The sequence below is a fragment of the Parambassis ranga genome, chromosome 14 (assembly GCF_900634625.1).
Source record: "Parambassis ranga chromosome 14, fParRan2.1, whole genome shotgun sequence".
In the NCBI taxonomy this organism is placed as follows: domain Eukaryota; kingdom Metazoa; phylum Chordata; class Actinopteri; family Ambassidae; genus Parambassis; species Parambassis ranga.
In genome coordinates this window covers 19,880,752-19,896,300 of record NC_041034.1, presented here as the reverse complement: position 1 = coordinate 19,896,300, position 15,549 = coordinate 19,880,752, and the positions used below count along the sequence as shown (strand labels likewise).

Here is a 15,549-nt window from a genome sequence, read left to right as displayed (position 1 = left end):
CAAGATTGCATGTACTAAAACTAAAAAGCACTAAAGTTAAGTGGCTCTCTGCTGGGTTGAAATAGGTTGCTCAGCTTTATTCTCTAATGTATCACAATGAATTGTTGTGTTGGTTGTTTGTCAAAGGTTATTGTGTCCTATTCATTCATCGTCAAGCTTAAGTAAGAAGTAAAACACACTAATAAAAAGATTTTAATTCAGAAAAACATAGAACGCTGGTTTACATAATTCACAGAACAAAAAAAGAAGTTTATAAGCAAATAACAATAAATGGAGTAGATAAGTTAAAATACTAATACATTTGCTTCATTAAATACTGTATATGCAGTGGAAGATAGTGAGTCTGAACTCTATAGCTGTCACTGACGACGTTTTTCTGCCTCTAGATTGTGAGGCATGTGCCAAAATGTTATAGTTAGTTAGTTTCAATATGATTATTTATCTTATATTACTCTTAAGCAAACTAGAATTTGATGTTAGCAGTTAACAAGCTAGCTCACCTTGGTTTTACCCTGCAGTTTTAGAGGGTACATTTTCTAGGAAACAGAAAAAGTCAGCAGCAGCTACAGATGTGACAGAAAATTGACAAATCCGCATCCATTGACATTTCCAGTCAGATACACAATTTGCCCTGTAATTCTAAAAGAGGCTTTTTAAAAAAAATCTTCAGACCACAGAAACCTTTTATAGGTGTCCACAGCCCCCACAGTGGGTACAGTACTCTTGAAAATCTACTGTAAAGAACCCTCCCACCACCCCCACCCCATTCTGCCTTCCCCACTGTTATCACATTGATTCAGTCCATAGGAGGCCTAGTAATGACTAAATGGTGCAGTCTCCTTCAACTCATGGTACCCCTGGTGGTTTGGCTCTGTGAAGAGACAGAGAGGGCAGTTAGGGCTAGGAAGTACCACAAATCCATCTCTTCTACATTAGCCAGAGCTTCAAAAAGACTCTTTTAGAAATATAGGTGCTTCATTTTGGTTTGAAAAAGGTAAAACAACACAATCATAAACATTACAGAGGGAAATACTTTAAACTCTCTACAGATGCAAATGTTCCTCAATCTCTTTTCAGTGAGGACTGCTAATGCTAACCCACTTCTTTTCATATCCTCTTTTTTTGTAGTCTGAGGGGTCACTTAATAAATTTCTGTACATCCCAAATGATGTAGACAAAAATAGCCACTAGCAGAATACGTTTGAGTGTGTAGATGAATGTTACGGTACCCAGGGTCATATTGTCCTCCACCAGAGGCCTCTTCTCACTGCAGTTTACCACCTTCCCCTGCGCCGCTCCCAGAATTGTCATGATATCCACCAAGTTGAGCTTCCCCTCCTCCTTGGCCTCCTGCACTTCCTCTGCAAGCTCCATCGCAGCCTCCTCACGCTCCTCTATCTCCTCTTGGGTCAGCATTGCGTTCAGGCCTTGTCCTGCAGTTGCATTGCCAACTTGTGGTGGCGCAAGAGAGCACAAGGCTCTCACCTGCCCATAGGACTTCAAGTGAGCCACATTGGCACGCAAGAAGAGCAAGAGGACGTTGAGGTCGTTTAGTGGGCAGCCCAGTCGTCGGCTGTTGATGAGGTCCAGAGCTGGAAGGACCTCATAGACCGAGATGAAGGTGGTGTCCCAAACAAAGAGCCGGATGAGGCTGAAGAGGACAATAGGCGCCAACAGTACATAGACGGCACCGTTCGCCACGCTTATCACCTGAAAGACCAACTGGCCAATCATTTTACATTGAACCAGCTCAGGGACCCAGTTCTGGTCTCGCAGCATACCCGTTCGCACAAAGCAGCTGAACTCGTCCTGCAGGAAGGCAGAGAGGTGGAAGTAGGCCAGGTAGAGGCAGGCGGCAGTCATGAAGGTCAGAAGGAGGAAGCCGCGCAAGAAAAGCATGCTAACAAGGAAGTAGGAGTTTTGTTTGCACTTCATATATCTTTCTAGAAGGGGATACTCAAAATATCGCTTCCTCTTTGCCCTGCAACAGGACAAGGAGAAGTAACTGGTTAGTTATCAAGGGTATATCAAGGTTTATCAAGGGTATTTCATAGCTACTTGCTCACACAGTTTGGAGTTAAATCACCACTTAACCAAGAGCAGTAGGTATTGGTGCTACAAGCCGCCAGTTGCAGTTCTCCTACCTCTGCAGCTCAGCCTGAAATGTGAGAGGGTTCTTGGTGTTCTGCCGCATATCCAGGATGTTCTGGGCCAGTCGGATCGAGCGGTTGTAGGACTTGTCTAGTTCATCAATTATGAAGAGCAGGTCGGAGCCCAGCGTGGGGGTGACGAGCTGGCGCCAGATCAGAGCTGGCAGGTACATCAACACGGCCATGGCCAGAAGAGAGTAAGGGAACATCTGGGACAGGCAGAGAAGTGGCAGAAACAGTAGCTTTACAACTCAGAAGTCTCAATTTAGAAACACTCCCCTGTTTGTGACTAGGCTGCACTGGATCTGAATGTTTTCAGACTGTTTTACACTGACATTTTCACGTTTATTTTTTGAGACAAAGAGAAACTAATGAAAAATATTTTCGAATGTGTCAGCCTGACCGTCAGTAGGTGGGAATAACAAGCCAAGGGTGCCTTATTAGAATCTTTAAACTTACTTTGTGTACCCAGAGAGAGCGCTCCTCGAAGTTCCCATCACTGTCAAATTCGTGATGCATGAGAGAATCCCAGCAGTACGTGTCTACATAGCTGGCCTGCTTGATGGTGAAGTTGCTGGGAGGGAAACAGCTGATCTGAGGCCCTGCAGAGAACAAGTGTTTATCTGTATCATTACCTGCTAATGTGGAGAGTTGCTTTCTGAGGCCACCTAGCATTTGATATCTTTTGCACAAACAGTCCATTAACAGACACATACGTCTGAGCTTCAGCGTGCCATTTTCCTTCAGTGCAACAGGTTTTAACACAGGAGAAATCGCATGTTTTCAAACCTCCCATGTAAAAACTCTGGGTTCCAAAATTGTACTCCTCCACCTTGAATTACCACATATAGCCCAACCACTTGAATCCCTCCTCCACACCCATATGTTATTCCCAAGGGTGCTCCACCCTTAAAACAGTGGCCTTGGGATGGGTGTGCCCCAGCGACTGCAGCGCCTCACAGGAGAAACATTCTATTTTCTACCCTTCACATCTGTCCTGCTCTCTGTAAGTAGAAACACTAATTTACTGTCAGGACGTGATTTCTGCTGCCTCATTACAGGCAACTGTTACTGTACATGCCCCAATTACATGTGTGTATGTAATTCATCAGCCATGTTTCAACATTAGAAGAGACTTTACTGCCCATATTTTTAAACTTGTCTCTAATCCAAGTGTGTGAAGAAGCACTACCCATTCACACACCCACGCATTTCCACACTCAGACTGGTGACCTTTAGAGGTCTCTAACCTGCAACAGCTCCCCCACAATTCATAGTGACACCTACAATATAATTATCGTAGCAGATGGAATATATTCATATTGTTTTACATATAAAAGCTATTGATCCAGCTTGTAGTCTTACAAATTGGTTACAAACTAAAATCTCAAACATCAGTATATATTTAAAACATATTGTGTACTGTGTATGGAAATATATCTAATACATATATTTTAGATGCATAAATAAATGATTTATATATAACTATATACACCATATCTAATTTAAAAAAATTAAATTAAATTAATTATATTAATTATTAGATTAATTATAAGTTACTTAAGTGTCAAAAAATACCTTTTCTTAAAATAGTAAAAAAAGCATTGACCTGTAAAATGCAGAATGGGAAGTTTGTCTTATTCCATTTGACGTCTACACAGTTAGGATAAATAATAAACATGTACTTTAAACAGTTATAGTTCAAAGAAATGTTTATATTTCGTTTAGAACAGAACTAATGTTTCTCCTGTTCTGTCATCCATCTATCCACCTTGACCTCCTTTACACGTCGTAATTCCTATTACCACTAGAGGGCGTTGGAATACATAGTTATGGGTTATAATTATGGAGTGTAACATGGCAAGTAAAAGTGTAGTTATGTTGTGTGCTCTAATGCAGCTTTCCAAGGCAATCCATTTTTTGTGGTTTGCTTGTGTTGCCAAAACATGAAAAAACACTCTTCTCCTTCAACTCCAGACTGTCTGCCACTGCTCCTTACAACTACCCCCCCCCCAATCAACACTGGCACATGTTTCCTACATTTGTTCCTCATACAAGACTTCTTGTCTGTGAGTGCAGGTGCAAGTAAACCAGACTTCAGACGGCAATCAAGCACTGTTGTGAAACTGACAACGCAGCAGATACACAGCCAAGATCCATCAGTTGCACCACCATATTATACAGACACACACACACAGAGACACCCTCAGGTTAATCAACATATCCACTCATTTGACTCAAATAGAGGGGAGCTGCCACAGAAGAACTTCGGCTTGTAATTGCAGCATGCTAGCATCAGTGAACGCTGCTCTCAATCATCCCCCTCCCCGTGGCAATTAGCATCAGAAGCATCAGCCTGATTGCAGACCAGCTCTGGTAGGAAGAGCTCTTGTTCAGTCAAGGAAGTCAGTCTCCACAGCAACAGTGTGGTACTAAGTTTGTTTTGGATTGTTATTTATTTTAGTCAGTTATTATTTAATATGTTGTGAGGCCTTAATGGAGACAAATGTTCTGTTAATGACAGGTGATGTTTAAGTGTCTCCTTCCTCATTAAAAGCACTTTTGTTATTCAGTGCATGAAATAAAATGTTTAATCCTTTTTTAATAACTTTGAATATCTTCCACTGTGTGTGTATTTTAGTATGTTTGATATAGCTCAAAAATAGTTAATAACAATGTCACTGGAACAGACACCACAAAGCAGCGAGGCAAAACAAGAGGTATAATTAAAGGCAGAGGCGAATGGAATACAAAACATAGATCTGAAACAGAGAGCGGCTTACCCAGGGAGACCTCACGGGCGAAGGCCATGCACACCAGCATCAGTGGAAGACCAACAGACACAAACTTGATGACTTTGTCCAGAGGAAGCTCCAGTTCCAGGTGGCTGATGCGGTGAATCCCGGAGCTGTCCTGCAGCAGGGCATCAGACAGCATGGCCTTAGCCGCTGCCTGGGCGATGGACATTTTGGACACCTAGAAAGCGATTGAAAAAAAAAAGGTTTGTTTGTCACATCATACTTTATCTGATCAAATAAAGCAGAAATGAATACTGTATAAGAATAAACATTGATTATTATTAACCTTACCTTAAATCTTCCAGGTTTCTCAACAAAAACTATTGGACAGTATGTTTGCAGACCCAAAGAGCTCCTTTAAAGGCCCACACAGACTTGGAGAGCTCCTTAAGTACTCAGGGAGGGCCTGGGTAAATGAGAGGTTGGACCTGGGCTGAACCAGGCCAAGCTGGGTTTGGCTGTAATTACAGAGAGGACATCTGGGAGCATGTAGGCGCTCAGATGGCAGAGTCTGCTGCAGACCTCCAACAAGCGGGCCTTGCAGCAGTGTGTGTGTGTGTGTCTGGTTTTTTTTGGTGTGTCCATGCTCTAAAGCGCTCTGGCTGTGGCCCACTTCAAACAAGTGAACCATCGTCAGTGGCTTTTTTAGCGTCTGTCATTCTGATGCTATTTTTTACAGCGTTTCAGCCTCATGCTGAAAAGTACAGCAGGCATGTTTCTGAGCCCGACTCGTGTCGTGTTTGAGAGGAGGGAGAACAATGTGAGAAAATTCTGTCTGTGTGATAACATCTGACGTTCAGGAAACAACAGTGGTGGAATTTAATGTAACAGTGTTTTCTGATACTGTCCCAGTATGACCTTATGTTTATCGGTGTTAGAGATGGTTTGTAGGACTCTCTGCTGAGTTGCACACCAAGAACTACACACTTCTAAGGATCTATCTTCTCTGTATTAAGAACAGAGGTGCTTATAGAGTCTGTTGGGGTCCTAGGCAAGGATTCACAGGGCCCCCTCTGATCAACGTTCGTCACTCTTTTTGTATATAATGTGACACTGCAGGTCACTGTTACCATTGTACATTACCACTGCTATAGTTTGTCAGCCCTTAGGGGCACTAACTGGTATAGCAATTACTATAGCTAGCTGCATCTCTCATCTCTGAGGTAGTCCTGTCACAGCCTGGACTTATGTTTTGGGTCATGATCGTGCTGTAGGATGAACCCCTGACCCAATAGGTGCATACTAGAGGGTACTGCATGATTCTACAGAATGCTGTGGCCGCCTATCACACAAGCTGTTGACTGTCACACACTTGCCGTCTGATTCTGTTGTGGCTTTGTGCCTGCCAGACCTCTTTCTGTCAGTGTTATGAGCTCTGTTCCATTGTGAATTGCCCTTTTCTCGCCACTTTTATAGCCACACTACTTTCTGCAGTACAATACTGTTCAAATAATGCTCACCAGGATATGGTACCACAGTGTTTCAATATATAAAAAACCATTGGGGTGTTGTAAAACGTTTAACTAGCAGTGTAGATGGGTTTTTCTATAGTATGTTCCTGAAATTAGCATGTCTAATATACACACCCAGCACTTACAGAGCAGCATCCTTCATTTGGATTTCGTTTGTGGTTGCATGATGACTATTTTGCTGTGTGTGTCTGTTCACAGTCTTTTTCTGTTTAGTGATAAAATGGCCTGTTCATTTCAATTTATTTATACCATCTGTTACAGTCAGAAATGTCTGGCTTGTATGGAAAAATGTTTTTTGCGTGATGGCCAGCTGGGCAAAGGACAATGTTGCGATTTAGGCAAATAAAGGCCCGGGCTATTATTTGAAGTTTTATGGTATTCCTAGCTATCTTAACATCAATGTGTCCTTTAATTGAAATACTTTGATGTAAATACTTTTTGTATGTATTTTTTTCAGGGAACTAAATGTATATATGTTAGATCACACACACACAGACACTGTCATGTCACATAACATCCAGATTACACTACATTCTTCTTAATACTCAAAGGAATGCCAGCAGTAGCTCGAACCAATCAATATCCATTATGAACAACTAGCATAACATATTGAAGATATGTGAAGTATTCTGATTGGTTGATGTGATCTCTTTAGCCCATACAGGGTGACAGACAGATGGAACAAACCACTGGGCATGTCAGATGTTTAGCTTCATCAGAAACCCTGTTGCAAAATGGAAAATATTCCTATATGTGGCTGTCAGAAAATTTTTGATTACCTGTTGTACTTGTTATGCCAGATTATGATGTGCTATTTTCTGGCTGGAGAGCTCTGATTAGGCCCTCCATGTTATATGGTGGTTCTATTCACATACTGCAAGTGATAAGTCTTCAGTTGGTAGCAGATGAAATGGGTCCATATAATCCATAGGCATACCATGATATTCATATCCATCAAGAGATTTATTGGAGCTGAGCGTTCTTGCATTAAGTGTTGTATTCATTAATACTGATCGCCAACTGTTTACAGCAACTCCAATCCCATGACAAATTAGAGTGTATGGATATTATTATATTAACATTTAATCCCACATGGTGTTATTACTGGTTGCAGCCACTGGCTACTCTGCTTATCTGACCTGCTGCACATGCTGAATAATTATTGACGGACTGCTGCGATGTCCAGAGTTTTAAGCTTTCTAATAGAAGTACCTGTTCATCTCACCACAAACTGCCCGTGCCAATAATGACCTGTGTGGCTAAGCTCCTACCAGTTACTGCAGTATAGGCAGAGCCTATTGCTCCAGCCATTGTGGTGCCCGAGTGAATTGCTGATTACTGGGTATGATTCAGTTGCATTTTTAACAATGTTTTAAAAATGAGGTTATTTATATGATATGGTTTATAATATGGTTAAACTCATAGTTTATTTGTGGACCACGTGTTTAAGTACCTGTGTATGAGTTAAAATATGTACAATGTAAAAAGTAGTTGATTGATTTTATTTCATTTTATTTTGATATATACAACTGCTGCTGGTCATTGTTTGTGTTAGCTCACGCAATTGATTTGTCTCCCAATATCTATGTGGCGGCATTTGGATAATGAGTGCAGAGCTCCTGGTAATACTTATGCTGCTACTGATGTTACTAGGTATGATGGTTCAGGACAAAAATCTGAACCGTTCAGTACATGTGTCACAGTTCGGCTTGTGTTTTGTTCGGTTCACATGCGCAGCAAGTAATGTTGGAGGCATTTTTTCCCACTGGCATGGAGGGTTGCCATCTTGGCGGGGGTTGCCATTGGAAGAATGGGCTGCACCCCTGATACACTGAACTAGTTTTTATAAATCTAGTAAATGTTGGATAATTAGGCTATTTTATGCTGATCTATGGTATGGTGTTAAAAAAAGTAGAAAAAAAAGTTAGCTAGTTAGCTAACTGAGCCAGCGCACTGGCCTCAGGATTAATGTACATTAAAAAAAGCACAGCATGCAGCGTGACACCTTCATCTCAGTCCAGCAGTACAGTCCAGCACAGTGGTATGAATACAACTGTATTCATAAAATGTAACCAGTAACTACAAACATTGAAGAAAGTAGTGTAGGTACAGATAAAAGCTGTAAAATGTAATGGAGTAAAAGTCTATCATTTTTTAAGCACTATCATTTCTTGGTGAAGTAAAATAAATAAATAAGTAAAAATAAAAAGTACAGTAATGAAGTACAAATACTTAGTTACTTCTCACCACTGCCAATGGCACACCCGTTGATCTCACAGGAGAGAGTGTTTTAGCATGGCAGTACTGTAACGTGAACTAGGGCTGCAATGACTAGTCCACTAATAGTCGATGGCAAAATTCGTCTACAACTAATTTAGTAGTCGACGGGTCATTAGTGATGTCATCACATGGCATGCAAGTCTAAAAACTTTAATGCATTTGCAGCACAGAATGTGTCTTAGTTCCTAGTTTGGTGTGAAGTAAGTGTTTAGATTCGATGGTAATGCATTTCCGGCAGATGTGGGAGAACGGGCTGTCGGCGGCGAGCAGACACACACACACGCACACACACACACACACACTTTTCCTGAGGGACCTTCCCAAAGGGATTCAGTGAAATTAGTGTGTGGTGTATGTTTGGATGATTATAATGCTGAAATCACATCATTTTAAAATCAATTTGTGTGCTGTGCTATATTGCCAATGTAGTGACCATCAGTTGTACACTACTTTTCATGATGACTGTGTAGAGTAAGAATCCTCACAACACATTTGGACAACAAAACAAAATGGCGAAGACATTCTATAGCGCCCTATATAGTGAGTAGGGGGTGATTTTAGACACAGCCCCTGTGAAATGAAGCTAAGGTAAAATAAAATGTTTCCAAATTTTTTAAAATCAATATATTGCAGTTCCCTCAATGGCCTATCGGGGGCTGGCTCTGGTTTAAAAAATGTCAATGTTTATCGATGGTGCACAATTGCTAGCACAGGTGTGCTCAACCTAAACAAATGCTGCACGTCCATGCGAACCTTTACATGTTTTAATTATTAAAATTGTTCTATTGAAACACAATAGATTATGACAACAAAGTGTACAAATAAAATAAAAATATTCCCCTAGCATGTCACTTGTTTTGGAAGATCCATTTAAAAAAATGAAAACAAACAAAAAAACAATGCAGAAAAGAAAATGAATGAGCAACATACTTCACAATGAACAATCAGAACATTCAATATAACATGAGTTTTTTCTTCTTCTTCTAGACATCTTCACATTAGAAACAAGTGATTCCATTTGTATTTTAGTACAAAACAGAGAGCTGAAATTGATTCACAGTTTCTTCAAAGCCTTCACATAAAAAGGAAAGAGGCATAAGTACTCAGTTCTTTCCTCTTGCAGTGAAAACGTCTTCTTCCTTTGAATAAAAAGTTCCCAAGTCACCATCTGTGTGTGAGATCTCTCAGTTTGTAGTGACCAGCAGGGGGCAGAATCACCCAAGTCATTAGGTGAAGTCACATATTAGTGGCCACCAGCTTCCTCAGAATACAGAAAAAAAGAAACAAACAAAAAAAACAGAATAAATATGCAAACCTTCAACACCAAAATGCAAACAGAGGGGCACAAATCCAATATACATACTATATGTGCAGTCAGTAATACACTGGTTTTACTACAGATTGTTTTTCTTTTTTTTGCTCATGGGAGACGAAAAAATATCTAAAATTCATGCTGGAAAAAAGATCCGATGCAGCAGTGAGTCAAGTGTTCTGAGGAAGAAACACGTCGGATGAGAGTGTCGTTCGACCTGAGAACCTGTGAGTCATTTCAGAAGCGTGAATGATGCCGACAGTCACTTCTGCAGATATGTGGACAGCATTACACAAACTTCACACACACACACACGCACACACACACACACAAACACACCCCTTCCACCCGTCCTCGCTCTTATTTTAGGAGGCGAAATGACACATTAGCTGCAAAGACTGTCAGTTGAAAATTAAAGAGAGTACTTTTAGTCATGTGGATTCAAGCCCTTTTTGTGATTAACTACAGGTGCCAGAATGGGACATTCTGAAGTCAGAACTCTCGCTGTGTAAAGATTGTTCGATGCATTTGATTCCTCTGAAAGTCACTCCATTTAAAACTGACAGTCATCTTTTCTACTTCTTGTGCCATCTCCCTCCATGATAGTACAAAAGGTGTGTGCCACTGTCCACTTGTTTCACTGCATCGGGAATCTTGAAATGCAACATAAACTTGTCATTAAACTAATATTCGTCCTGTGTGATGTGTCTGCAGAAGAGTCTTCGATGACGCTCTCAAGGGTCTCTCAGCATACGAGGCATACTTGTTGACCAGAGGCCAGTACGCAGCCCAGGTCCCGGGTCCCTCCCCCCTCCCCCTTGCAGGACTACTCCAGTTCATCTCTGTGGTCCATGCTCAGGTCCCTCCTCCCTGCGCCCCTGCCGGACAGCTGCCTCCCCCTGTCGTGTTCCTCCTCTCCATCCTCCTCCTCTTCCTCCATTCCTTCCTCCTCTTCCTCTTCCTCCTCCTCCTCCTCTTCCTCCTCCTCCTCTTCGGTGCCGTCCATGGAGTCGTCGGCTCCCAGCATAGCCTGCTGCATGGCCAGGGTGGCAGAGTCTGAGGACAGAGACTGCAGGCTGTCCATGCTCAGCGGGTCTGTGGAGTGAGGCAGGGAGTCACAATGGTTCTGTAACATTTCATGAAGGCTAGCTTTTAGCTAGTAGCTAGTAAAGGCCCTCACCACTTTTTATTAATCATTGATTATGGCTATGGATGACCTTCAGTCACAAGCTAGCTAATCACATAATACATCCCTAACCCTAACCCTGAGCTGTCATCCCATCTAAAATGCACGCTGACTACCGGTACTTCCTCACTGGATGCTGATTGGTCCACACCACCTATGGTTCTGCCCTAAGCACTTAGCTTGAAGCAATGTGCAAGATGAGCTTTATTTCTAATGTTTTTTTATAATAGTGTGTACTGTTGCAAACATTTCATGCACTGTGGAGTAGAACTTTGAACACTGGCCCCGTTGCTGACATGATTTTTTTTTTCTGAAACAAAATAAACTCACTAACAGATTAGAACTAGGATATATCTGTACACATCATGTACGTCACTTCTATTGGGATCAAGACACAAAATATAGTGCTGACAATGGGTAGTGTGGTCTGTGCCCTGTAAGTAATCATTTTCATTCACCTATTCAAAGATAATAGCAAATGGAGGTGAAATGTGTCATATGTGTTTATGTCATTTATCACAAAGCTACAGCATCATGTTAGCTCAACTGGACACCAAGTGATCAAAAATATGAACAATGTCTTTCCTTTTCTGAAACAACTCTTTCTTCCCTGTTGGTTGACAGATCAAAAAACATGGATCTACAGGGATTCTGGCAGCAAGCTAAGTGAGGTCTGATCCACAGTTGCACATGCCAGTCATTAAGGGCATTGATGATGGTTTTAGTTTCTCTTTTCTCTTTTCTTGGGTATTTAGTTTAACTTTCAGACTTATTTTGGTAATGCACTCTCCTTGTGTGTCTTACTTCCTCTTGTTTTCCCTCTCAGCCATCAATATTTGACTCCATGAGAGTGGAAATTGTTACTTTTGTTGCCATCATTGCAACATTTCCCAAATATGTTTTAGTAGATAAAGTTTATTGCTTAAAAACCAAATCGTTTTTGCATTTTCGCTCTACAATAAGATTAAATATCATGCACAGATAAATCAGCATAGGTAAATCTTTCTTGTAATGAATCAAATATATTTAAATGTCATGAATTGAATATTTGTTTGTATGTTTTTAGCTTTGCATGAGAGTAACTAAACTGAACTCTTCATTATCTCAGCAGTGCTTTGTCCTGCATCAGCTGCAGTGCAGACAGATAATAAATTACACCCACACACTAAAATCTATATCTGACTCCGGGCTGTTCAGGTGGTGACAGAAAACTGTTACCCTTTGTTCGTCTCTGTCACTACTGACAAGAGTATCTAAATGCAAGCTCAGAGTCCTGTAGGACACCAGCTCTGGATTGATTAGAAGTCAATAGCGGCACCTTGTGGATAGCATTAAAGCCTGTTCATGGATTTAATGATTGTTCAGGAAATGAGAAAGAGGTGCGTACTGTCTGAGTTGTTTCCTGTCTGAGATCTGTGTGTCTGCAGGACTCCAGCCACGATGGAGTCCGGCCAGAAGCGCTGTGTTGGACGGTGCTGGGACTTCATCTTCTTGGCTTTAGGGGCGGGGTCTGGATTGCTGGCGTCCAACATGGGCTGGAGGATACGCCGGCGAGCGTTGATAAACCTGAAGGAGAAGGGAAAGAATAGATAGTTACAGGTTTGTATACTTATAGCAGACTCCTGTTTTTTTTTGAAAACCCATATTACGTACAAATAATATGGTCACATGACTTGTGATGCTGTAGGCCCTGAAGAGATTTACATAACCAACATTAAAATAAACTTAATATGACGGAAAGGCAGACACAGTTCTAGTGTACTTGCTGTGTGTGACCAGGAGATGGCGTCACAGTGTTTGCAATAAACTGAGGAGCTCCAGTGGAATCTAAGGGAGGCATCTACTAAAATGTTTTTGACAATGTGTGCACAAGGCCTCTATGGGACTATGGAGTCTCTATGGGAGAGGACAGTGTCTCACCAGTTGTTGACTTGCAAAAGGGTTAAATTTGTTTGTGCTGCGATCTGCCTCTTCTCATCTTCTGTCGGGTATGGATGCTGAAAAAAAACGGAAGGAACACAAGCTCGGTTTTCCAGAACACATCATCCTCATCACTGTTCTTCATATTTAAAAAAAACAAACCAGGCCAACAACCAGCATCAACGCCTCACCATGAGATGCTGGAAGAGCCAGGAGCGCATGATGTTGGTGGCGTGCTTGGGCAGGACCCCCCTTTTATTTTTGGACTTCTTGTCTTCACTGTCCAACAGAGATGACAGATCCACATTTACCTTTACAACAAACACCGGGAAGAAAAGACAAAGGAAGAAAAGGAAAGAAAAGAAATGGTAAGCCTTAGTTATTGTTGCCACGGAAACAAAGGGAGACTACCAATTACCTATCGTTTTTTTTTCTGTGGCAAGGGCAGAAACACCTTCTGAAGTGTCACCATGGTAACTGAATTTGTGTAATGATACTTTAAATATATATTTATATACCTATAAAAACAGCACCCTTGACTAGCCTGTGGTCTGTCCAGCAATTCCACAGTGAGCTTAAAGAGCGCCAGACCAGTCTTCAGTCAGAAGTTTGAATTTCACAGTTTGGTGCTGAATTAGTGCAGCACTGATACAAAGTGGGTCTGTGTTTAGCTTGGTTTTTCTCTTGTGTTGACCTAAGCCGGTCTTTGTGTTCAGTGAGAAATCATCATTCAGATGTTATTGTTTGGAGTGCGAGAGCTGAAGGACGACATGCTCTCTGAATGTTGACAGTCTCTGACAGCCTGCAGTGTACATATGGGAGTGTGTGTGTGTGTGTGTGTGAGGCCATGTGCTTGGTCTAGCTTGACTCTAGATAGCTCAGTATTGTTGTGAGGACATCTGGTGTTATGATAAAGTGATGTTTTGGTACATACATGTTTTTGGGCAAAGGGTGTAAAATACATCCAACTACATCCAAAGAACAAGACACAAACCAACCAAATCTAAGTCTCATTTCTCTTTGTCCAATTTCATACTAGGGTTTTTCCACAGCAGGAATTTCTGTATGGGCTGGCCTAAAATGACCCTAGATGTGGAGCACTTGAGAAAATGTCCCAACTGCAGGGTAGGTGATTCTCTGCCTGACTGATTAGGTAAACAAAAAACAAACAAACAAACAAAGAAATCTGCAACCCAACAGAAGCAAAAAAAAGAATTTACAGAACAAAGGAAGCTGAAATGAAATAGGCAGACAAAACCTGACAGGGTCAGTTAGTTCCTTCTGTGCCACCTAATTCCAGCAGTGTCCTTATTATGACTCTGGCAACCTTTGGTAAAGAATAGCTAAGGTGGTTTTTTTGCTTTAATATGGGGTTTGTTGCCTTATTACGCCAAGAGTTACATCCAGACAGGTTTCAGTTAATAGTGTCATCTCGTGTGCTTAGAAACAAAAAAGGGTCATTTAGTTCCTGTATATGATCCTGTGTATCCTAAGTTCCTGCAGTGAAAAAGGCCAGTTCTCAACAAATCACTATCATGACACACACATTGTATTTTACATTACTGTAACTTAATGTAAAATATCTTATTGACACACTAACCAGGGCGTATTAATCTGCCTGAAAATAGTTCTCAAAACGCTTTCAGTTGTCTTCTGTTAGACACATGCTGAAGGGTTTAACTCTATGAAATTGAAACAAAATGAAACATCAGTACATCAGTTCTATGATGTTATGTGATAGTAAACTTCAACGCCTTATCTAAATCATAGGACTAGCCTGTTAGAGGCGTTTAACTTAAATCCTCCAAAAAAGGAAAGTCAACAAAACATTGTGATCCTTTGTGAAATAAAGTGTGTGTTCATGTTCTTGTGGAAAATTAAAAACAATGGAGGTTTAATAGTAACGTTACCCGTAAAGAGCCTGCATATTCATAAATATGTGATGTTATATGAGCGATGTTTCTCTGTCATTGTACTTATGGTTTTGGAATAAGAGTCCCTTTTGTAGGGTGAAATACTTCAGAGAGAATTTATATTTGCAAAAGCATGCAGCTCAAAATGCATGAATAAGTAAAAATGCAAGTCTGCTAAAGGATATGAAATTGATTGGGTTTACACACTGCACTGTGGTGGAAGGAATCACCCCACACAATGCCCATAAATCCACATCTACACACATTTAGACGCCCCCCCACACCACACACAAGAGTCATTACAGTTGCAGCTGGGGCATCACGTGGCCAACACCCCCACCCCACCCCCCTTTAGCCCTGGGAGTGTATGTGTTCCGGGGGATGGCGAGGTTGAATTAATTGGCGGCAGCGAGCTCAAGAGTGTGATTACTTGAGGCTTGTCGGGAAAGTAGCAACGGGGCTGCGTTCAATTCCCAGCTCGCATGTAGCACTTCGCCTCGGCTGGATCGCCGCTACTC

General features: G+C 41.4%; 2 protein-coding genes across 3 annotated transcripts in view; both read right to left on the bottom strand.

Annotated features, from left to right (window-relative positions):
• Positions 1-707: 707 nt before the first annotated feature.
• On the bottom strand, positions 708-5,292 carry LOC114446319 (pannexin-3). Of its 2 annotated transcripts, XM_028421847.1 has the most exons (6): positions 5,240-5,292; positions 4,934-5,126; positions 2,610-2,752; positions 2,145-2,359; positions 1,230-1,981; positions 708-871 (listed from the first exon to the last, which is right to left on the bottom strand). In XM_028421847.1, exons 2-6 carry the CDS (start codon positions 5,115-5,117, stop codon positions 813-815), a joined length of 1,353 nt encoding a protein of 450 aa, XP_028277648.1. In that variant the 5' UTR covers positions 5,118-5,126; positions 5,240-5,292; the 3' UTR covers positions 708-812. The 2 variants fall into 2 exon arrangements, with proteins under 2 accessions (XP_028277648.1, XP_028277646.1); XM_028421845.1 differs by lacking the exon at positions 708-871 and having other exon boundaries at positions 1,138-1,981.
• Positions 5,293-10,838: 5,546 nt separating this feature from the next.
• pknox2 (pbx/knotted 1 homeobox 2) overlaps positions 10,839-15,549 on the bottom strand; it is an 84,088-nt gene continuing 79,377 nt past the window's right edge. The window contains exons 9-12 of the mRNA XM_028422241.1: positions 13,310-13,429; positions 13,119-13,195; positions 12,586-12,764; positions 10,839-11,107 (exon numbers count right to left, since the gene is read on the bottom strand). Coding sequence (XP_028278042.1) covers positions 10,839-11,107; positions 12,586-12,764; positions 13,119-13,195; positions 13,310-13,429 — 645 coding nt within the window. The remainder of the gene's footprint in view (positions 11,108-12,585; positions 12,765-13,118; positions 13,196-13,309; positions 13,430-15,549) is intronic.